Source organism: Malus domestica, chromosome 03 (assembly GCF_042453785.1).
Source record: "Malus domestica chromosome 03, GDT2T_hap1".
NCBI classification, from domain to species: Eukaryota; Viridiplantae; Streptophyta; class Magnoliopsida; order Rosales; family Rosaceae; genus Malus; species Malus domestica.
The window spans coordinates 23,877,608-23,900,461 of NC_091663.1; the positions used below are offsets into that span (position 1 = coordinate 23,877,608).

General features: G+C 37.9%; 3 protein-coding genes and 1 long non-coding RNA gene across 5 annotated transcripts in view; 2 read left to right on the forward strand and 2 right to left on the reverse strand.

Annotated features, from left to right (window-relative positions):
- LOC139194080 (copper-transporting ATPase HMA4-like) overlaps window positions 1-22,854 on the forward strand; it is a 60,050-nt gene that overhangs the window by 4,983 nt on the left and 32,213 nt on the right. The gene's annotated exons all lie outside the window — the stretch shown is intronic.
- LOC139194078 (receptor-like protein kinase) lies at window positions 5,870-10,391 on the forward strand. The gene is made up of 6 exons (XM_070818347.1): window positions 5,870-6,046; window positions 6,259-6,756; window positions 6,910-6,981; window positions 7,287-7,646; window positions 7,747-9,746; window positions 9,843-10,391. Exons 2-5 carry the CDS (start codon window positions 6,456-6,458, stop codon window positions 8,700-8,702), a joined length of 1,689 nt encoding a protein of 562 aa, XP_070674448.1. The 5' UTR covers window positions 5,870-6,046; window positions 6,259-6,455; the 3' UTR covers window positions 8,703-9,746; window positions 9,843-10,391.
- Window positions 6,131-10,480, reverse strand: LOC139194084 (uncharacterized). Its single transcript, XR_011578801.1, has 2 exons — window positions 10,342-10,480; window positions 6,131-6,714 (listed from the first exon to the last, which is right to left on the reverse strand). It is a non-coding gene; the product is annotated as an uncharacterized lncRNA (long non-coding RNA).
- Window positions 10,907-13,176, reverse strand: LOC139187734 (inactive beta-amylase 4, chloroplastic-like). Of its 2 annotated transcripts, XM_070818350.1 has the most exons (5): window positions 12,492-13,172; window positions 12,097-12,251; window positions 11,545-11,678; window positions 11,298-11,375; window positions 10,907-11,216 (listed from the first exon to the last, which is right to left on the reverse strand). In XM_070818350.1, exons 2-5 carry the CDS (start codon window positions 12,142-12,144, stop codon window positions 11,027-11,029), a joined length of 450 nt encoding a protein of 149 aa, XP_070674451.1. In that variant the 5' UTR covers window positions 12,145-12,251; window positions 12,492-13,172; the 3' UTR covers window positions 10,907-11,026. The 2 variants fall into 2 exon arrangements, with proteins under 2 accessions (XP_070674451.1, XP_070674452.1); XM_070818351.1 differs by lacking the exons at window positions 10,907-11,216; window positions 11,298-11,375 and having other exon boundaries at window positions 11,383-11,678; window positions 12,492-12,552; window positions 12,894-13,176.

A 22,854-nucleotide genomic window follows, 5' to 3' on the forward strand; every position in this document is an offset into this window, starting at 1 on the left:
TCACTTAAACAACTCGAAATAACTCACTAAAACAAGGATATAACTTGAAACTCATCGACTCACCTTTGGTTCGTCGGATTCCGAGTTAAATCGCATGTGTTCCACCTTGCACGCACAGTTGTAGTGTTGATAGAGATAAGAGGAGTGAGGGTCTGAGGTTCTTGGCCTCTTGAGGCTTGGTGGTCTCGGAGAGGGAGTTGCAGAGAGATGTAGGGAGGGATAAGGGAGAGACAAAGATAGAGATCGAGAGAGTTTCAGGGAGAGAGGGAAGAGAGAATCGGGAGAGAGAAGAGGGAAGAAAAGGAAACCGGGGACACAAAAACAAGGTGAGCCCACTGGGCACACCATTTAACACCAAAAATCATTTAAAATTGGGGGTGGGGTGTAACATTAGGGGGGACTCGCTCAGATTAATGGCTTCGCTAGGAGTTCTTAGTGAAGAACCCCAAATTCGGCCTAACTCGTAAGACCTTCGTGAGAGAGAACCTCGCTCATCCTGCGAGAGAGAGTCATCGCACATCGCTCCCTGCTTGCCCTGCTCCCTTATCCTCGTTCTCCTCACCCTCATCTATGCGTCCTGCTTGCCCTTCATCTGCATCTTGCTCGCCCTTATTTGCTCCTCTTACCTGGTAAACTTCGAATCTTCGATTTATTTCTTCAATTTGTTTTGCAGATCGTGATATTACTAAGCTTTATTTGATTTAGTTATTTTGGGTTTGAGAAATTTTCAATAATAGACCTCTGCACTTGAACAAATTAGGGTTTTGATTTTTAGGGTCAAATTGCAAATTGAGATTGGACAGTTTGGAATCAGTTGCTGTCTAATTTTTAGTGTTTGAGATTCTTGCATTTGGTTTTATTTTCTCACTTGGGTTGTAGATCGTGACTCATACTGGATAAGATGCAGAAGTTACGCTTGAAGAGATCTTTAGACTTTTTGCTTTTGGTTTCATTAAGTGACACCCTAGTGTAAATCTTTAAAGCGTTTACCTTTGTTGTAGTTCTACCCTTTTCGGGTAATTTGAGTAACTAGAGGTTCAAGAACTAGGAATCCATTCATTCTGCTTTTGAGTTTTCTTGTTTAGGATTAACTAATTCTTTTGATCCAAAATTTTTAAATTATTAGATTGGAGCCAAAGCGGGAGCCTTGTGCACTGGGTACGACCTTTTTTTTATTAGATTTGAGCCAAAGGCTTAAATCTTGATGCCTTCTTCTTTTTTTTTTTTTTCTGGGTTTTAATTCCCTTGGAACCCATTCTAGTTACATTTATTTGTGTGGGAGCAAAGTGGGTTTGTAACTGTTTGAAGTAAGCTGCTTAATTAGCATGTGGCTGCTTAATTATCATGTAGCTCCATGCATCAAATAATTTTTATTTTTGTATGTATACTTTGTGGTGTGCAATTTAACTTTCTTTGCTACCTGGAGGAGGGAGGAGCTTATCGGAGGTTAAATAGGTTCCTGTTATGGGGTTACGCAGTTACAGCTTCCTTTATGCCTTCACGTCACATGTTATGGTTGTATGCCGTAAGGAATTTAATTGTTGAAGTATGTTTTTATTTTAATCAGGATAATGCTATTTTACCAATATGAGCATCTTGAGATGAGATTAGGTTGCACTTATCTATAATGGACCAAATATGTCAATAGCATTGATAAAAAGTACAAAGCCAATTAGCATTAGATTCATCTGGTTCTATGTTTTATCATGTAATTCATTTTCACGAATAATTTCATTAACTTGGAACATTTTCTTGAATAATCGAATTCAAGAATTGTTGAATTGTGGTATGTTGATGCCGTTGTGTATGATCTCTTAATACTAGTTGCTAGTATTATGTCTGTGGATGTATGTGCAAGTTGTATTTTTTCTTGAATTGGTAAGCATTCCAGTATGACGTTTTGTTTCTTGAATGTGTACTTTTTATTAAATTGACAATCCACAATACGCATCACCAGTTATGTGTGTGATATTACAATTTTACCTTTTCCTTTTTTAGACGAGTACTTGGATTTACTTTTTATTAAATTGACAGTCCACAATAAGCATCACCAGTTATGTGCGTGTGATTACAGTTTTACCTTTTCCTTTTTTAGACGAGTACTTTGGATTTACTTTTTCCTTGTTTGGATGGATGCTTTTCTTTAGTACATTCAAATATTTTTTGTTTAGGTATGGATTACGACAATAATTTGAATGCTGCTCAAGAGCCAAAAGGAAGAAGGTGTAAATGGGAAGCATTTGAGATAGAAGCATTACTATCTATGCTTGAGGATTTTGTTGCTCGGAGGCAACGGTGTGACACAGGTGCTTTCAAACAAGGTACTTTGATTAAAGTAGTGAAAGCTGTCAATGTGTTATGTCCCAATTCAAATATAAAGGCAACTCCACATATTGAGTCAAAGTTGAAGAAATGGAAAAAAAACATATAGTTTGGTCCTTGACATGATAAACACGAATGGATTTGCATGGAATGATGTCAAAAAGTGCATTGAGATTGACAGTGATGACGCATGGTAAACTTATGTGCAGGTTCATATCCTATTTTATTTATACATTAGTTATATTCTTGCAGTTATATTTGTTACGCTTGCTAAATTTTAGAATTGTTATGTTGTTATAATCTTAGAAAAATAAAGAAGTCGATGGATGGAGAAACAAACATTTTCCACTGTATGATAGATTTATATATATATTTGGAAATGATTGGGCTACGAGTAATGTAGTCGAAACCCTTGCTGAAATGATGGAGGAATAAAGATCAGGTTGATGCAAGTGATCTTGGAGCTGAAAATAATGTTTGTCCGGTCAACTAGCAAAGCCAACAAAGCAACCAATCTGCAAATAGCTAAAGAAAGAGGAAAAGAGCTACAAGAAGTTCAAGTGATGGAACCGAGGCAGTTATCAATAGACTGAAAGAATTTTATGTTGAAAGTGGGAAAAAGATGCAAATGGTAACTGAAGTTATAGTTCGAGGTACCGCAGATCATAGTGACATAGCTAGCGAACTTAAAGCAATGGGTCTTTCTCCTATGGATTAAATTGATGGATTGACTCTTATTTTGGAAAAACCAAAAAATGTGGGAGTGTTCAGGTCAACCGATTCAGAACTCAAGAAAATGTTTGTCCAAAGGCTTTTAAGCAACAAAGCAAGCAAATGAGTATATTATGTGGTGCCTTTTGACATGGGATGTATCTTGTTAATCGTACAATCTTAGATTATGGCTTCTAACTTAGCCTTGTACTGTGAAATATTTTGGTTAATGTTAACTAGGATTTTGCAAATTATGGGGATCTACTAAGAAGCAGGATTTTGTAAATTAAGCCAACTCGTAATTTTGTGTATGCCAAGCAAGAGCAGTTTCTCAAGCACTCATCCTCACATTGTTTCCAACTCGAATTCGTATCTACTAGTGCCCATGATGTGTTAGGAGTTTTCACGTTGGCAACTTTGATGAAACCTTCGCCATTTTTGCATGCCTCTTGCTTCCTCACACAACCACTCGATGCATTTTTCATGTTCCACTCAACTTCCAACAAGTGTTGAAACCCTGGGAGCATTTGCACTCGAACTCCCTCAAACCGTAAGTTCCCAAGGGGTCACATATGCTGAATGCTCCACACCAGCCATAAAACACGCATTTGCTCAAGGGTTCAGACCATACTAGGTTCCACCCCTGATTTTGTTGATATCATGTAAATTCTTTGATTAATGCAAAACTATTCATCACTATTATTCTTGAAATGATCAAAGGGTTGACAACGTCCCACATCAATGTGATCTCATTCTCGTCATTTGTAGTGTAGATTTTAAGACCACCTTGCACTGTGGTTGTGCTATTTCACTGCCCCCTATTTACATTCCAGTTTCCCCCTATTCACAATTGGCTAATGTTAACTAGAATTTTCATTAGTTTCCCAAAAAAAAAAAAAAATTCATTATCCTACTTGTTAGTTCGACATTGCACCAAACGCTTCACTAAGTTAGTCCATCTTAGTCTAGTCTAAGCCAGTCCAGCTTAGTCCCTGCAGGTAGTCCAGTCCAAGACAGTCCGGTGCAGCAAACGCACCCTTGAGGTTTAATAGTGGGCTGAACCTCTTTTGATGCGCTCACAGTAGGTGAGACATTTTTGGAGAAATCTGACAGCCAGGATGTTTCGAGAAATTTTTCATTGTGACGGGAACATAAGTAGTACATCACGTGTTTTAATAGAATTTGTGAGAAATTTTATTTTTTAAGTTATCAACTTTTTGCATACATATCTCACCATTTGTATAGTAACACGTGATATATCATCTCGTGTACTGATCACATTAAAAAATGGGATACTTTGGATGCGGTCCCTAATCCTTAACATTTTTTTTATTAAAACCTTAATAGTATTCAAAGTTTGATCAAGGTTCCTTGACTTTGTACATCTCATTATATTACTATTAATATTTTCATTTTTATAGTTTTGACATTAATTGTTTGATATTTTATGAGATTTATAATCATATAAATTTAAAATCCCTCATTATAATAATATTAGAAACGGTTACAATAAAAAAATTCAAACATTTTGATTGAATAAATGGATAAAAACTATGTAAAAATAAGAAATAATAAATGGCAAAAGAATGTATCCATAGTGTTAAAAAAATTGGTACATTTCACATATAACAAAGTGGTACATTAATAAAGAAAAATTGGTAAATTATAAATAAATTAGGGTATAGATAAAAGATTAAAAATTATGAGTACAAATGAATTTTTTAAAATATAGACGCTAAAAGAAATTAATACATGGGTACAAAATAAAACTAAAATGAAAATACTACAAATTTAAAAAAAAATGTTGCAAATTAAAAGTGGGTACAAACTAAAAATATAAATATATGATACAAAGTTTAGGCATAAAACATAAATATACCATATGTAATTTTTCTATCATTGATTAAATATACAATATCACGTGACGGTATACACATGAGTACAAACACAAATAAAACTTTAAAAAATATGGGCACAAAAAGAAACTAATATATGGGTACAAATTAAAAATGAAAAGAAAATTGTTACAAATTAAAAAATATTTGCAAATTAAAAATAGTTACAAACTAAAAATAAAAATATATGATAAAAAATTTAACCATAAATATAAATATACTAATTGTAACATTTTTAACACTAAAGGAATATATTTAAAAATAAAAATATTTTATTATTCAAATAATTAATGATGTTATTAATACTCAAGAATCTTGATAAAAAATTAAAAATAAATAAGATTTTAATCAATAAAGTAATAAAAATAAGAATATGAACCTAATTTTCCGTCGAAAAATCTCCTTAAGATGTGGGCCAGACGCACATGCGTATAGCTTTAATAAAGATACGATAGATGCCTACTTTATTGAAAAGGAAAAAGAGCGGTTACCGACGCTACGCGACAAGGGCATCAGCAATAATGGAGATAGTGGAGTCACGCTGTCAAAAGCAATTTAGCTGCCTATAGAATAGAAGTTTGCTTCTTTTCTTGATATTTCTTAAGAATGTTAGCCGCCTTTGCAAGAATATCATCTGCATGATGGAGCAACCGACCATCCTTTGGGCATCTCCAGCTGTGCAGCACAAATTACCAATATTGTTAAATTTCAATGATGATGTTTAGTCATGATGTTTCAACGAAAGTAAAAGTAAAGGCGAATGAAGATGACATCCTTACTTCCAAGTTGCAACCTTCTAGTCTCACCTCCAAGTTGCCCTTGAATCTCACTTACATCGGTCTCACTGCAGTCACCATTCCTCCTCCCCTAGCTAAGCTATCAGCAAAAAGTCAAGGCTTATTTTTAACTACGTCCCTTAAACTTGATTTTGATATGTAAAAAATCCAAATCACAAGTCTTTCGTTCAAAACCTAAGTCGTGCACAAGTCTTTCGTTCAAAGCCTAAGTCGTGCAGAAGTCTTCGTTCGAAGTCTAAGTCTCCTCACTTCGAAGTAGAAGCCGGGCAATGCAAGTCTCGACGTAGAAGCCGGGCCAGCCTAAGTGGTGCACAAGTCTTGGTAACACCATCTTGTTTCCCTATTTATGTGAATGTAATGAGTTCCAAGTTTTCCATCGAATTAAAATCGAAAGACGAAAACTACTACAATTAAGGAGAATATATATAAACTGTGTATGGAGAGAAGTCGTTTCCTACTGTCGAGAATGTTGTCGATGATACATTGCTTGTGTTATATCTGTATGATGATTATGGCTAATTACTTAACTGCAGGTGCATTAGCAATAGCTCATACCAATTTCAGCACAGATCAGTCTGCGCTTCTTGCTTTCAAAGCTCAAATCACTAGTGACCCTCAGAACATCTAGACGGCCAACTGGTCCTCTGCCTCCAATTCCGACATTTGCAACTGGGTTGGGGTTACCTGCGGTGCTCGCCACCATAGAGTCACGGCCTTAAATCTCTCGTCCATGGGTCTTGCCGGGGTTATTCCTCCGCATCTAGGCAACCTCTCATTTCTCGTTAAGTTGGACCTTAAGAATAATAGTTTTCATGGTCCCCTACCCCAAGAATTGTCTCGTTTGCGCCGGTTGAAGACAATTAACTTAGGAATCAACAACTTTATGGGAACCATTCCTTCGTGGTTTGGGTCCTTCCCTAAACTTCAAACCTTCATATTTTACGTTAATGGCTTCTCTGGTTTCATACCCGCTGCTATCTTCAACTTATCTGCACTCCAAAAAATTGATCTGAGCATTAACAAACTATCAGGTACGTACGTAGCACCATTACCAACCACCTAGGCATACAAATTAGTGTCTCTTGCTTCATTACATTTAACATCTATATTATAAAATGTATAACAATCATCTCGTTTGTTTTTTCCCCTTCTTTTTTGTTGGCATGCATGCACATATTTAACAGGTAGCATACCCAGAGAAATAGGCAACTTAACAATGGTGAAGGGCATATACCTTGTCGACAACAAGTTCAAAGGTATATTGTATGACTTACGTTTTGTTACACACACACACACACACATACATACATACATACACGCCCCTTCTTAGCTGGGATCTTGTTCAACTTCAGCAAAAAATGAGATGAGAGGACTATCGTAGGATCATATATTTACTGTGTAAGATCCCCGTATTCTAGAGCAAAAAAGAGGTCCTATATAGTGAGTACATAGTCCTTAGAATGTATCCCACTTTTGCTACGGTACAACAGGATTCCCACTAAGAAGCTGCTCCTATATATGTATACATGATTTTAACATTATACACGAATTGATTTTATAGAACTTCCGAACGAGATAGGCCGTTTAGGTCAGCTGGAGGAGTTGTTTGTGAAGGACAATGCACTAAAAGGCTCTGCTGTTGTGCCTGCCCTCAACATATCTTCTTTGACTACTTTGACTCTATTCGGGAACAACATGAGTGACAGTCTTCCGGACAACGTATGTGAGCATCTTTCGAGTATTCGACGAATTAATTTGGGTCAAAACCAGCTTGACGGTCTTATTCCTTCCAAACTGTGGCAATGCAAAGAGCTTCGTGAAATCAAATTAGGGTCTAACAATTTCCGTGGAAGCATACCCAAAAGTCTTGGCAATTTGACCTACTTAAGCAATATTTTTCTAGGCGACAATAATTTAGAAGGTAATAAATATTGGGGCATTTCATAATCAATTTGTTTTTAATTAGTTTTTAGTTAAACTGAAGTTGCAAAGTTAATGCAAACGTGCTGAAATTGTGACAGGTACAATACCGGATGAGATTGGTGATCTTCCACAGTTAGAGATTTTGGCATTGGGGATTAATAATCTCAATGGCGTCATCCCATTCAAACTCTTCAATAACTCCATGATAAGAAAAATCGGGCTTTCTTTAAACCAGCTAGCAGGTCGCCTCCCAGCAAACATAGGTCTTAACGTTCCAAACCTAGAAATCCTTCAGGTAGCCAAAAATAACCTCTTGGCCGGACTACTCCCTAACCTCTCCAATGCTTCCAAGCTCAGGGGGCTAGACATGAGTGGAAACTCATTTACCGGGTTTCTTCCTGTCACACTTTGTTCCTTGAAAAACCTCGAGTACCTTAGCTTGTTCTGGAATAATTTGACGATTGATGCTTCTACTCCACAAGCAGCAAGCACTCTCTCTTGCTTGTTTAATCTTAGAAATTTGATATACTTAGACTTGGGAGACAATCCACTAAACACCACGATTCCAGCTTCTCACGGGAATCTCTCTACGTCACTCCAATATGTTGAAATAAGCAGTTCCAACATCAGGGGTAACACTCCAGTTGATATTGGCAACTTGAGCAGCTTGATAATATTAAGCCTGGGAAACAATCAGTTGAGTGGAGCAATTCCAACTTCAATACAAAGGCTACAAAATCTCCAAGGTTTAATTTTGTCAATTAACGAACTGGGAGGACATATCCCATATGAACTCTGTCTACTAAACAACCTAGTCGAGTTATATTTGGGTGGTAATCGGCTCTCTGGTTCTATTCCTTCCTGCTTGGGTACTTTGGCAGTAGCTCTAAGATCTTTATTTTTAGAGTACAATTTGTTAACTTCTAAAGTACCATCTTCATTGTGGGAACTCAAGTATATATTGCACCTAAGCTTGTCATCTAATTCTCTAGTTGGACCACTCTCAAGACATCGGAAAGTTGAAAAATGTGGTGGATATGGATTTATCAAATAACCATTTCTCCGGAAACATTCCCGGTAGCATTGGTGATCTTCAAAGTATGATTAATTTGTCCTTGGCAAACAATTATTTACAAGGCCCTATTCCCAGTTCATTTAAAACCTTGCTAAGCCTAGAATTCTTGGATTTGTCCAAAAACAATCTATCTGGAGAGATCCCAAAGTCATTGCAAGCACTCTTGTATCTCAAGCATCTGAATTTGTCTTTCAACCAACTCCAAGGAGAAATTCCAACCGGCGGGCCTTTCGGAAACTTCTCTGCTGATTCATTTGTATCAAACGGTGCACTCTGCGGTGCTACCCGACTTCCATGTTCCACTGTGCAAAAATAGAACAAAAGTTAAGCCAAATTGGAGGAAAGCTAAATATATCATCTTAGGGGTCATATCAGTAATACTCCTAGCGGCCGTTGCATTGATTATGATACTATGCAAGAAAAGGAATGTCGAAGTTGTTAGAGAAACTGCCTCGCTACATCAAGTTCTTTGGAGAAGAGTTTCGCGCCTAGAACATGTAAGGGCAACAAATGGATTTCATGAGAGTAACTTACTAGGCACGGGGGGTTTTGGCTCAGTCTACAGAGGAACACTTTCAGACGGGATAGATACCGCCGTCAAGGTTTTCAATTTACAGCTAGAAGGGGCATTCAAGAGTTTTGATAAGGAATGTGAAATGCTAAGCAATATCCGTCACCGGAATCTTATTAAAATCATAAGTTGCTGCGATGAACTTGATTTCAAAGCCCTGATACTTCAATTGATGCCTAATAGAAGCCTCGAAAAGTGGTTGTATTCTCCAAACCGCTCCATGACTATCCTGCAGAGGTTAGACATAATGAAAGATGTTGCATTGGCACTAGAATATCTTCATCATGGTTACTCGATACCTATCGTTCATTGTGACGTGAAACCAAGCAATATACTACTAGATGATGATATGGTTGCACATGTCGCTGATTTTGACATTGCAAGACTCATTGGCGGTGGAGATTCGATGACAGAAACAATGACCCTAGCCACAGTTGGATATATGGCTCCAGGTGATGTATTTTCTCAATTTTGTATATGTTGGTCTTATTAGGAGTTATAATTTTCTTTTTATCATATATAACTAAATTCACATACAAATTTTGCAGAGTTTGGGATGGAAGGAAGCGTTTCGACAAGAGGGGATGTGTATAGTTTTGGTATTGTACTCATGGAGACATTCACAAAAAGGAAGCCAACAGACGAGATGTTTGTTGGGGAAATGGATTTAAAGCAATGGATTGCAGATTCATTATTTCCAGATGCTGCAATAGGTGAAGTTGTGGATGCCGATATACTGGGGGTGGAGGAAGATGGTGATTTCGTGAGCAGGAGGGATTGCTTATCCTCCCTTATGAGATTAGCTTTAGCTTGCTTTGCACCATTGCCGGGAGAGAGGATTAACATGAAAGATGCCGCAATCACACTCACCAAAATCAAGACTAAGTATTTGAAAGACTGCGGAGGAGTAAACTCTTAGTTCTTTTTGTTCTGTATATTTTCGGATCCATTTTCTTATTGTTGTTTTCAATCTGCAAAGACTACATTATTTTCTCATAGTGACGGATATGACAATATGACGATATTCCTAAAATTGAAATGTTGTACCTGGATTTGTCAATGCAATGAGACCAGTAGTACCAAAATTGCAATTCCAATTATTCTTCCCATATTTGGTAGTAAAGCATTCAGTTTCTACGGCCAACCAAATCTGTTTCAAAAATTTACAATTCCAGCCCAAGAACGCCTGTCATGGGAACACAAAGTTATTTCAGTCAACATATCAGGAAGTTACAAACTTCTACACATGCCCTTGACAAAAAATTATACTCCATAATTTTCCTTAGTTTACTAACCAGTACATCCTATGATGATTTTTTTTTTCTCTCTATAAAGACAAGCATCAATGCATTTTCATTCTTAATCAAATTGCATTAACTTAGTGCGGTTTATTCAAAACCCGTTCCCTTGTCATGACTTCATACTAAATCATTAAAACATATCTACTTTTTAATCATGTTGCGTAAGAGTAGTGAAGACTTAAGTAGCAAACAGTCTGCAAGTACAACCCCTAGAAGCAAATAGAGTTAGTTATAAGAAAAGTTCCAGTAACGATTGAAAATATATATTGCAGGCCCATATTGTTTACATGCACCTACACAGAAATGTTGCATGGCTAAAGAAACACAACTTCAATTCAGCGTTTGCATTTTACTCTAAATGGTAGTTCGAGGATGAAATGTGCATGAACAGAACGATAAAAGCAATTATGTCATGCAAGTTACACAAGGCTTTAGCTATGCAGAAATTTTTCATGGGAAATAATTAAGCAAGCTCCCATAATCAGAAACAAAACTTTCCTCTCCCTCTCCAAAGAAAGGAACGTCAGATGGGAGACTGTTGTAACAGCCAGCCTTTTGTGGTCCCTTCTCTTCCCACTGAGGTTTCCTTCCTTGCTTGCAGCCGACTTAAGGTCACCCATCCTAAAAGGAACAAGGTTGTAAATAGTAAAAATTCAATAACAACCAAATTACTGTCAGAGGAATGAGAGATTTTTAACATACATGTACTTGTCATAGCTCTGGAATTCACCGATTCCAGGAAACTTCCATCTACCATCACCAAAAGGATGTGCAGGATATCTGTGTGAGCAATGTAACAATGTTGCATAAGAAATCCTTGGACTGGCTTCATACTCATAGTTCTAGTGTAACTGCAACATACTTAAGTTCATTAGAAGGTCCAAGACCAACACTAATTTATTCTATTACAGTTCCGATTAAGAATTCAAATTTCTTAGCAAAACTTGACCTGAAATCTTCATAACAATGGAGGGCAGTCCGTCCGCAAAAGAGAGGAACATGGTCAACTCCCAGTGTAAGATAATCATCATTGGAAAATCCATTTTGGTCCCAATAATATATATGCTTATTCTGATCACCAATCTGGGAGGAAAAAAAGAAGAGGTCAACTTCTTTATCTAGATTCAAGATTCAAACTGATAGGTGTGTAATGAAGACCAAACTATAGTTTTTCTTTCACATCCCTTTGCATTGATAAACTTTTTAAGCACATTAAAAGCTAAAATCAAGTATGCTAATGGGGAACACAGTACCATAGCATGGTGCAGAGCACGAAACTGAAGAAACATTGATATTATCTCTAGTCCTCCAAATGGGTTATGATTCTTAAAGTATGACCAGGTAAATTAAGCATTGCAATACAGCCATGTGCATTGTACCAGACTAATAACTTCAAATGGGAGTTCAAAATATCAAAGAAGACAAACCTCTATGATCCAAAGTAGAAGAAGAGTTAACGTTTGAGTGAAAAGACAAGGCAACATGCAACTTCAAACCTAACCTGAGTCGGAAACCAGTTTGAAAAGCTCTTCGTATAGAGATCAATCATATGCCAGAGGAGAGAAACGCTCTACGATTCCCCACCAAACCTCAACTGCAATTCCGTGGACACATGCCAACTTGAGTGCTTTTAGAGCTACAGTTAAGGCCTTGATTCTGAAACAACAGTAAATCGAGCAACATATAAGGAGTCTCACTTGAAAGGAAACTAAATTAAAAAAATAATTTTAGAAACATTTTAAAACGTACTTTTACATAACTTGAATTGGGAAGAGATCAAAATAGTTAGCTGCAACCTTGTAGCTAATCATACTCCGTTGTTTAAAAGAGTAACAATTAAATTAAGAATGAAAATGCATCATAGCTTCATCAACAGAAAGTCATAATAAAACTTACTTCCTAATCCTTGGACGGCCCGTACCATTACTGCAGAAGGCATCGACATGCATCATCACATCTGCAAGCAACAAATCATCTAACTATCACATAGACACATTCATACGATCCCATTGAACATTCAAAAGCAATAAACTAGCTCAGAAACTTCTCGTCAAATCGATTAAAAGAATGCTCACCCAAAAAAAAAAAAAATCGATTAAAAGAATTCATGTCTAAATTTTATTGTTTGGAATTTATCAGCAACCCAACTGAACCTAGTCAAGTATTCACTTCAGTAAACTCTACAGAAGCTCAAAAATTTTATAAATTTTCCTGCGTTTTCTCGGGAACCAAGCAGACCGTGCAACTCAAAAGAAAACGGAAAAAAACCGTAATTGTGTGAGATAAACCGGAGAATACTGTTTCCGGCAAGGGATGGGCTGCAGCGAGTAAAGAGGCCTTTTTTAAAGACAGGAAGGGTCGAAACGTTTCGGAGGAGGTTTCGGCGGTCGGGCTTGTCGTCGAAACTGACTTCTCTGAAGCAGAAGAAGCTCCTCCTCACGGTTGTGCATTTGCGGACGACTGCGATTGTCCGCCACTGCCATCGATCACAGAGAATCTCCCAGCGATAGAGAGAGCAAATCCCAGTGTGTGTAATTTGCATTTGCAACTGAAATGTACGGGCTGACTCTCTGTGTTGTGGTATTTTTGGGTCCGTCTAGTTTTGTGCTCGTGGACACACTTATTTCTACTTCTCAGATATCACTTATTAATTTATGTCATTTAACTATTTCAATTGATCGACAGTTGGAAAATAATAGAGATGTGTAAAAAAGTAAAAATTGGTGTATGGATATCACCATGCAAAAGTTATCTTTGTATGTATTTTTTAATTGTCAAAAGATATTTGGATTAGGATAATATCAGTTAGCTAAATTTTTAAACCAAATTTGTAAATGTGCTACCTAAAAAAAATAAACATTTTGATTTAATTTCTAATTTTCAAGTATTGAGTTACGAATCAGCTAGCCCTTTAAATTTCATGCTTGTTAGTTGTTTGTACCATACTTGACCAATCCCGAAACTACTGAGTACCGGTCAACGTTATACTGTCAAGGACCCAGAAGAGTTTCCCTCCAACCAGGAGGCCAATCATAGCACGACACGTGTCGACATCAGAAGCCAATCATATCGCGACACGTAACAACATCAGAAGCCAATCACAACACGACACGTGTCAATGTCAGAATGAAACTAGAAATTCTCTTCTATAAATAAAGATCATTCTCTCACAATATTTTCTAATGTCATTTGTACTAAATCATTCACTAGTACTCACTAAAGGAGAGCTTGAACCTATGTACTTGTGTAAACCCTTCACAATTAATGAGAACTCCTCTACTCCGTGGACGTAGTCAATTTGGGTAAACCACGTAGATCTTGTGTTTGCATACTTATCTACACTAGTGACCGGAGCAATCTAGCAAAGGTCACAAACTCAACACTTTCTGTTGTACCAAAGTCCTCGCTGATTTTGTGCATCAACATTTGGCGCCGTCTGTGGGAACGACACTTATTCTCACTCTTTTCAGCTTTGTTAAGCTGGTTTCCACCATTCGTACACTCTCTTTTGACCAGGCATCCCTTTCCAACATGGGGAGCGAAGGAAGCCACAGCACACAGAATGACACCCCTCTTGCACTTAGTACGAAGCAACGAAAGAAGGAAGGAAAGAGGGTTACTCTTCAAGCTAAAGTCGATGAGCTAGAATCTCAAAACAACAAGATAGCAATGAAGAATGAGGTCCTCTAAGAGCAGTATAAGAAGCTCTTTGAGATGCTCCACGAAACTAGGCGTACTCAAACACGCGAACTCATTACCCCTATGAACATCAACCATCATCTGGATGCCTCCCAACAAGGAGGGTCACCTTCCTTCGACATGGGTATCCTTGATGAGGAGCGAGCTAATCATCAAAACATTGATCAACATGAGACTTCTCTCAACCTAGCTGTTTCAACTCGAAGCAGGAGAAGTGGAGGAAAACACCTCCTTGCAGAAAGGTTGGAAAGATCGAAAGTCGTTTATCGTGATTACCGAGACTTCCTAAAGCAACGTCGAGAGAATCCCCTCCACATTAGCTCGAAGATCAATGACCCAAGGGTTTCTGAAAGACTCGGTCCCCTCCCATGTCATAGGCCGGCTACCAATTTGGGGAAAGGGCAACAAGTCCTAAAGAAACACGAAGGTATAGGGGACTCAGAGATGTTTCAACAGACATACCTTGAAAGTCAGTACGGCGAGTCCAGGGAAAAATCACATGTTCTTGATCAAACCTTCCTACTTCCGAGAGGAGATAGAGATTTACGAAAGAAAGCTCCAGTGGTACATGACTTCACTCAATACCTTCTTGTCCTACAGCTTCTTATGGAAGTAAACAAGTTGAAGGCCGAACAACAAGCTGAGATACCTGATTGGAACCTACCTAGGCCTGGCTCTCTTACAAGGAGGATCCTCGACACCCCCTCCAAGCAAAGACAAAGTAGAAGCTTGGCTTGCAACTCTATACTGGAAAGGAGGACCCGATTGAACACCTTAACCTCTTTAAGTCCACCATGGCATATCGGATGCACATCGACGAAGAGCAATGTCTTCTCTTCCCCTCCACCCTTTCTGGTGGAGCTCTAAACTGGTATTGCCATCTTCCACCTGAGACGGTAGACTCATTTGAGGAATTGAGGAAATTGTTTGTTTCTCAACATATTTTTCAGACTGATCGCTTGCATTCTGCAGATGACTTATACACCAGAAGCCGGACGAGTCACTACGAGAGTATGCCGATCGCTTCAGCCATGAGTATTCTCGCTGCGCTGAGGCAGATGACAAGACCGCCCTCAAAGCCTTCACAGCAGGCCTAAGTGATTGTTTCTTCAAGTACATAATCAATGCCAACACTTGGAAGACTTACTCTGAGGTGATGGCACAGGCTTACAACTATGCCTTCGCCGAGGCAAGGACATATCAAGGGAAACCCCCCACAGCCACCCTTTATCAGCAAGTAGAGAGTGGAAGCCAGATCCAACCAAATGAGAAGACCTCGACCTTCCAAACGGCAGCGGTGCCTCCCCTGCCTTACTTAATACTTTGCCAAGTCAACAGACATATCAATCTCAGGGTAAAAGGAAAGATTTCCATCTTCACCAGTCTCACTTTAGTAAAAAGAGTAAGGGACACTACCGCGATAACCAAGGGTATCATCACGATAATCCCCGACCCCAGGCAGTCAACACAGTGGGTCAAGCACGTGTCAGGACAGCCCCTACCCCGAGGTATGAGGCATACACACCTTTGAATGCCACATGCGTGACCATTTACCCCAGCATAGCACACCTTATACCAAAGCCAAAGCTGAGGCACCCGGATTACAAGTCCACCAAGAACACGCACACGTTTTGCTACTACCACGAGTATAACGGCCATGACGGCAAGAATTGTATCACCCTTCGTGATCATATTGAAGCTTTGGCACGTAAAGGAAAAATTTATCAATTCCTCCTTCACCCTCCAAGGGGTAACCGTAACCAACGCCAGGTGAATGTGATATACTCTATAAGTGGTGGCACACCCATATCTAAATCTTCCAATAAGGCCATGAAAAATAGTGAACGAGCTTTAAGGTCTGGCCACCAAGTGTTTCACGTGGAAGACATCAGGGGAGGCAAGCATCAAAAGCCTAACTGGGATCCAATATGTTTCTACCCTGGGGAAGAAAGAGGTATCATCTACCCTTACAACGACCCACTGATCGTGGAAGCTCATATAGCCAACTTTGAAATACAACGAATCCTAGTAAACACAGGGGTTTCGGTCAATATCATGTTTGCCAAAGCTTTCAGGGCACTTAATGTAGCTGAACACTTGCTCGATCGCTCGATTTCCCTTCTGATAAGCTTCTCCGGTGATATCGTGCAACCTTTGGGGAGCATACACTTGCCTTTCACCATTAGTACAGGCCCTTACACGGCTACCATTACCACTAACTTCCTGGTGGTTGATCATACTCCGTTGTTTAAAAGAGTAACAATTAAATTAAGAATGAAAATGCATCATAGCCTCATCAACAGAAAGTCATAATAAAACTTATTTCCTAATCCTTGGACGCCCCGTACCATCATTGCAGAAGGCATCGACATGCATCATCACATCTGCAAGCAACAAATCATCTAACTATCACATAGACACATTTATACAATCCCATTGAACATTCAAAAGCAATAAACTAGTCAAGTATTCACCCAAAAAAATGGTCACCCAAAAAAAATGGTCACCCAGAAAAAAAAAATCGATTAAAAGAATTCATGTCTAAATTTTATTGTTTGGAATTTATCAGCAACCCAACTGAACCTAGTCAAGTATTCACTTCAGTAAACTCTACAGAAGCTCAAAATTTTTATAAATTTTCCTGCGTTTTCTCGGGAACCAAACAGACCGTGCAACTCAAAAGAAAACGGAAAAAACCGTAATTGTGTGAGATAAACCGGAGAATACTGTTTTCGGCGAGGGATAGGCTGCAGCGAGTAAAGAGGCTTTTTTTAAAGACGGGAAGGGTCGAAATGTTTCGGATGAGGTTTCGACGGTCGTGCATGTCTTCGAAACTGACTTCTTTGAAGCAGAAGAAGCTCCTCCTCACGGTTGTGCATTTGCGGACGACTGCCATTGTCCGCCATTGCCATCGATCACAGAGAATCTCTCAGCGATAGAGAGAGCAAATCCCAGTGTGTGTAATTTGCATTTGCAACTGAAATGTACTGACTGACTCTCTGTGTTGTGGTATTTTTGGGTATGTCTAGTTTTGTGCTCGTGGACACACTTATTTCTACTTCTCAGATATCACTTATTAATTTATGTCATTTAACTGTTTCAATTGATCGACAGTTGGAAAATAATAGAGGTGTGTAAAAGGTAAAAATGGGTGTGTAGATATCACCATGCAAAAGTTATCTTTGTATGTATTTTTTAATTGTCAAAAGATATTTGGATTAGGATAATATCAGTTAACTAAATTTTTAAATCAAATTTGCAAATGTGCTACCCAAAAAAAATAAACATTTTGATTTAATTCCTAATTTTCAAGTATTGAGTTACGAATCAGCTAGCCTTTTAAATTCCATGCTTGTTAGTAAACACACAAAAGTCGAGAACTAGGTGAAAGCTTGAGTTGGTTCTCCCCCATAAACCTAATAGAGGGTTGATCCCATTGCTTGGGAACCTCCTGATATTCGTTGGTTTAAGCTTAATGTTGATGGTTCAAGATTGGTGCGGGTGGAGTTCCCTGCCAATTTGGGACAAGGAGATTTTATTGACATAGATGCTTACTGTCACTTTGTTCCAACAAAATCTGATTAATAGCTAGTATCCTCTTGATACTTGATACAATTGTGAGTAGATGCAAAACATTAATGAGTCAATTGGTTAGATGTAAGCTGAGCTGAAGCATGAAGCATGTTTTCAAGGAGCGGAATTGTGTTGCTCATCAGTTGCCAAATTGGAGTTTTAATATGGATCTCGACAGCTTTGTCTTCAATAATCCCCCATGCAACCTGCCTAGATTGGATCATCTCTCATAGATGGTTTTCTTGGCGTTGCTAAGCTGCGTTTTGCTTGTGGATGTTTTACGTTAGGTTCTTCAAATTTCTTCATTTGAATGGAACTAAGATTAAAATGGAATGACACCAAAATACAATTGAAAAGTAGAGAGTTGGAAGATAAAACGGGAACAACTAATCGATTTCCTTCTTATAAGCACAAGCAAAGTCCAAAAATTTGAAATTTGATTGATTTCCTTCTCTCATTACTTCTTACTCTTAATAATCACACAAAAAAAAAAAGAAACACTCATTCATCGGACACAAACGTAAGCTAAATTCTCAATGTGTAAGTCGTCATCAACAACTCATTATGTAAACCCATTATGTAAATCTAACACCCTTGTATATGTAATCTCAACCTAAGACGTTTGAGAAGAAATTGGAGAGATTTCGTAATGTATTATAAGCATCCATAAATCTCACATCTCCCCATGATATTTTGAGAGAATTGAATCAAAATTTTATATGGAATATCTACTAATCAATTAAACTTCATAAAAATCCTTGGATTTATAAATCTATTAAAATCTCTTAAATTCCCAATTGAATAGTTAGGCGAGAGAGAAAGTTAAACTTCTGATAAACATTAAAAGCTATAAATTACATTGTTTGTGGGCTCCAAGCAAAGAAAAAGGGTTTGAATTGTTAAATTTAGAAGCAGAAAAAATAAATTAGAATATCTGAATTTAAGCTAAAATAGTTAGCTAGAATTCTAAAAAATGATGGCTAGATGAATTAACATTTAGGTTATTTGGCTAGCTACAATTAGTCCGCATAGTACAATAATTTGACGACTCTTGTGAAGAATTTGGACACTGAAGTTCTGTCTAGACTGTACGAAGGCGAGGAAGGTGGTAGAGTGTCCTTTCCAAGTGGTGTGGCGACATTGGTGGTGGAGGCAGCATGCATTGGGCACCCAATGATCCTCGTGCCAATCTAAAGTAGTACGACACTAATATACGATAGTGATGCAATTCTATATTTGTTGTTTAGTAATATCAAATTATCAATTGTAATCCAAATTTCAATAAAACGGAAAATGATTATTGATCAACATGTCATATGTATCTTCTTTATTATATGGGCAAGACAATCCAAATAAAACCAAAGATATACCTCAGAATGAATTATAAAATACTAAAAGAAACCTAAAAAACTAATCAATAATACATAATATTTGTACTACTAAAAAAGCTCATATTGGCCCGTTCCAAGCCCATGTTAAACCTAGAGACCCTGCACGACTTGCCGTGCCAAGCATAGCTCCATGGGCTAGCCTTACCTATATCTTAAAATCTTGAATTATTCATGATAAAATTTCTAAACTAAGTTCAAAATAAGAATTAATTACCAACAAAGCAACAACCTAGGAACCATTATTTATCAACAGACCGCGTGCCTGTTGGAGTAATCCTTCTGGGCTACAAAGATGGGATGCCGGGTTATCACTATCCATCATTTCTAAGCAGCTTTAATAAGATATTTAGTATTTGAACTTGGTAGAATAGATACATTTGTAATCAAGCTAATGTCTATATGCCGGGTTATCAATTGTGATCCAAATTTCAATAAAACGAAAAGTGATTATTGATCAACATGTCATATGTTTCTTCTTTATTATATAGGCAAGACAACCCAAACAAAACTAAAGATATACCTCAGAATGAATTATAAAATACTAAAAGAAACTGGGAGCTTTAATAAAAAGGGCTTGAACTAAGTTTATTTTAACCAAAAACCATCCTATAACATTTTTTAACAAAAAACCATCTCATAACAAAGTAAAACCCACCAAACCAGCAGACAGCTCGACCACTAGCCAGTCACTCATGGGCTCTCCTCTGGCCCTCATCCTCCTCCTCTTCGTCTCGCTGACTACTACAACTTTCCTTTTAGAATCACCCTATTTCGTTGAGTATTGAAGAAGTTATATCCATTTGAATCTTACCCAGTTTTCGGCGACCTCTGACGCTTTTGAGGTGTTTTTCGGACAAACCATGGCGACTTAGCTATCGTGCAAGGTACCATTCTCTTCGTCTCTTCGAGAACTATGATTTTGTTTTTTAAATCACTCGATTTCGTTGAGTATTGACAAAGTTATATCATTTTGTATCTTACCCAGTTTTCGGCGACCTCCGAGGCTTTCAAGGTGTTTTCTGGCCAAACCATAGCGAGTTAGCCATCATGCGAGGTACCATTCTCTTTGTCTCTTCAAGAACTACGATTTTCATTTTTGAATCACTCGATTTCGTTGAGTATTGACAAAGTTATGAGCGTTTAAAGTTTGTCCAACTTTCCGGCTGAAATCCTACCTTCCCTTCTGTTTAGCTCCTGCGAGCAGCAACCACACCAAGCCTTTTGAGCCGTGCACAAACAAAAACTGTATCTGAAAAGAAAAGAACCAAAATCCAAAAACAGTGACTTAAATTCCAGAAACAGTGACTTAGATTCCAGAAACAGTGTTACTTCAAATCCAGAAATAGTTTATTTTTACATTCCAGAAACAGTACTACAATTTTCCTTTTTAAATCACCCTATTTCATTGAGTATTGAAGAAGTTATATCCATTTGAATCTTAGCTAGTTTTCGGCGACCTCTAAGGCTTTCAAGGCATTTTTCAGCCAAACCACGGTGAGTTAGCCATTGTACGAGATACTATTCTCTTCGTCTCTTCGAGAACTATGATTTTTGTTTTTGAATCACTTAATTTCGTTGAGTATTGAAGAAGTTATATCATTTTGAATCTTACCCAGTTTATGGCAACCTCCAAGGCTTATGAGGTGTTTTTCGGCCAAACCATGACGAGTTAGCCATTGTGCGAGGTACCATTCTCTTCATCTATTCGAGAACTACGATTTTCATTTTTGAATCACTTGATTTCGTTGAGTATTGACAAAGTTATGAGCGTTTAAAGTTTGTCCAACTTTCCGGCCGAAATCCGGCCTTCCCTTCCGTTTAGCTTATAACATGGTTTTTTATTAAACAAAACTTATAACTTGGTTTTTTTATTAAAACTAAAACTTTTAAAGTCCTTTTCATTAGTTTTCCTAAAAAACTAATCAATAATACATAATATTTGTACTACTAAAAAAAGCTCATATTGGCCCGTTCCAAGCCCATGTTAAACCTAGAGACCCTGCACGACATGCCGTGCCAAGCACAGCTCCATGGGCTAGCCCTACCTATAACTTAAAAGCTTGAATTATACATGATAAATTTCTAAACTAAGTTCAAAATAAGAACTAATTACCAACAAAGCAACAACCTAGGAACCATTATTTATCAACAGACCGCGTGCTTGTTGGAGTAATCCTTCTGGGCTACAAAGATGGGATGCCAGGTTATCACCATCCATCATTTCTAAGCAGCTTTAATAAGATATTTAGTATTTGAACTTGGTAGAATAGATACATTTGTAATCAAGCTAATGTCTAAGAAACCCTAATTATCAGTTTGGATAATGAACAAAATTCCAGTCAAAACCTTAAAACTTAGAATCTTACGAAACATGCAAAGCAGCTCCATGACGAGACAAAATTGAAGCAACGGGATCATAACCATCTCTAAGAGCAACTGTTGTAGTATCTAGCTGAAAGTTCACCAGGCGGTGCCATCTCTGGTACCACCAATATATTCCACCAATTTTAGCCGTCAATAGAATAGAAGTTTGCTTATTTTCTTGATAGGGTTTTTATACAAAATAGTCATTGAGATTGCATGATCAATAGAAATGGTCCCTGAGATTGAAAATCAATAGAAATGGTCCTTGAGATTATCCACCATTCATGATTTTGGTCCTTCTATTAAAAACGATTTTAGGCAATTTTCAAAGCTTTGTAACTTAATCGTTTTTTAACCAAATTCGACCCATAATATATCAAAATGAAGATAGGAAAGTGTAGAATAAGATTATACCTATTTGGAAGTCTAATGGTTGCCGGAGATGGCCGGAAAATAGCCTGAAAGGTGACTGGTCCACGAAAAAATTGGAAAACTCGTCGGAAATTGGATAAACTTTAAACGTTCATAACTTATTCAATACTCAACCAAATCGAGTGATTCAAAAACGAAAATAATACTTCTTGATGCCCACCGCTTCAGAATTTTGAGTAATAAAATTTAATTGCACAACAGATTAGCCACGTGTTTTATTTTTATTAGCTGGTACATATATGACGTGGAGTTCCGGGAACTTGGAAAAGTTTCTCCTCTTGGTGAGCTTTCTGTTGGTTTTCGGTAAGAAGCCCGGCCTTGAATCTGCGTGCATGTGGTGATTGAAAGGTAAAAAAAAAGTTGCAAATCTTTTTTCACTGTTTTTTTAGATATAGGTTGCAGAGAGAGGGACATAGGCGTAGGATGGCAGGGAGGGGTAGGGAGAGAGAGAGGAGTGAGGCACTGAAGTTATCAAAAAGGGGTTTAGGGTTGATATTTTCTCCTTAAATCAAGGCTGCTGTCGGTGATAGAGGGATGGGGAGGGATGCGCGTTTGATTTTGTGAAAGGAATTTAGACTACATCAACTGCATCTTCACCTCTCTCTCTCTCACGTCCTCTCTCCTCTACTGAAACCATAATCTTCCTCTCCTCGGTGCTCTCCCATGTTTCTCGCCGTAAAGCCCACAAACCAAGCATGTAGTGACTGTCACAAGCCTCAAACACGCCGGATGCGTACTGGAGGTACAATGACGGCTAGCAACCGCGCCGTCGACGATGAATATAGCCGTCGGAAAGCGTC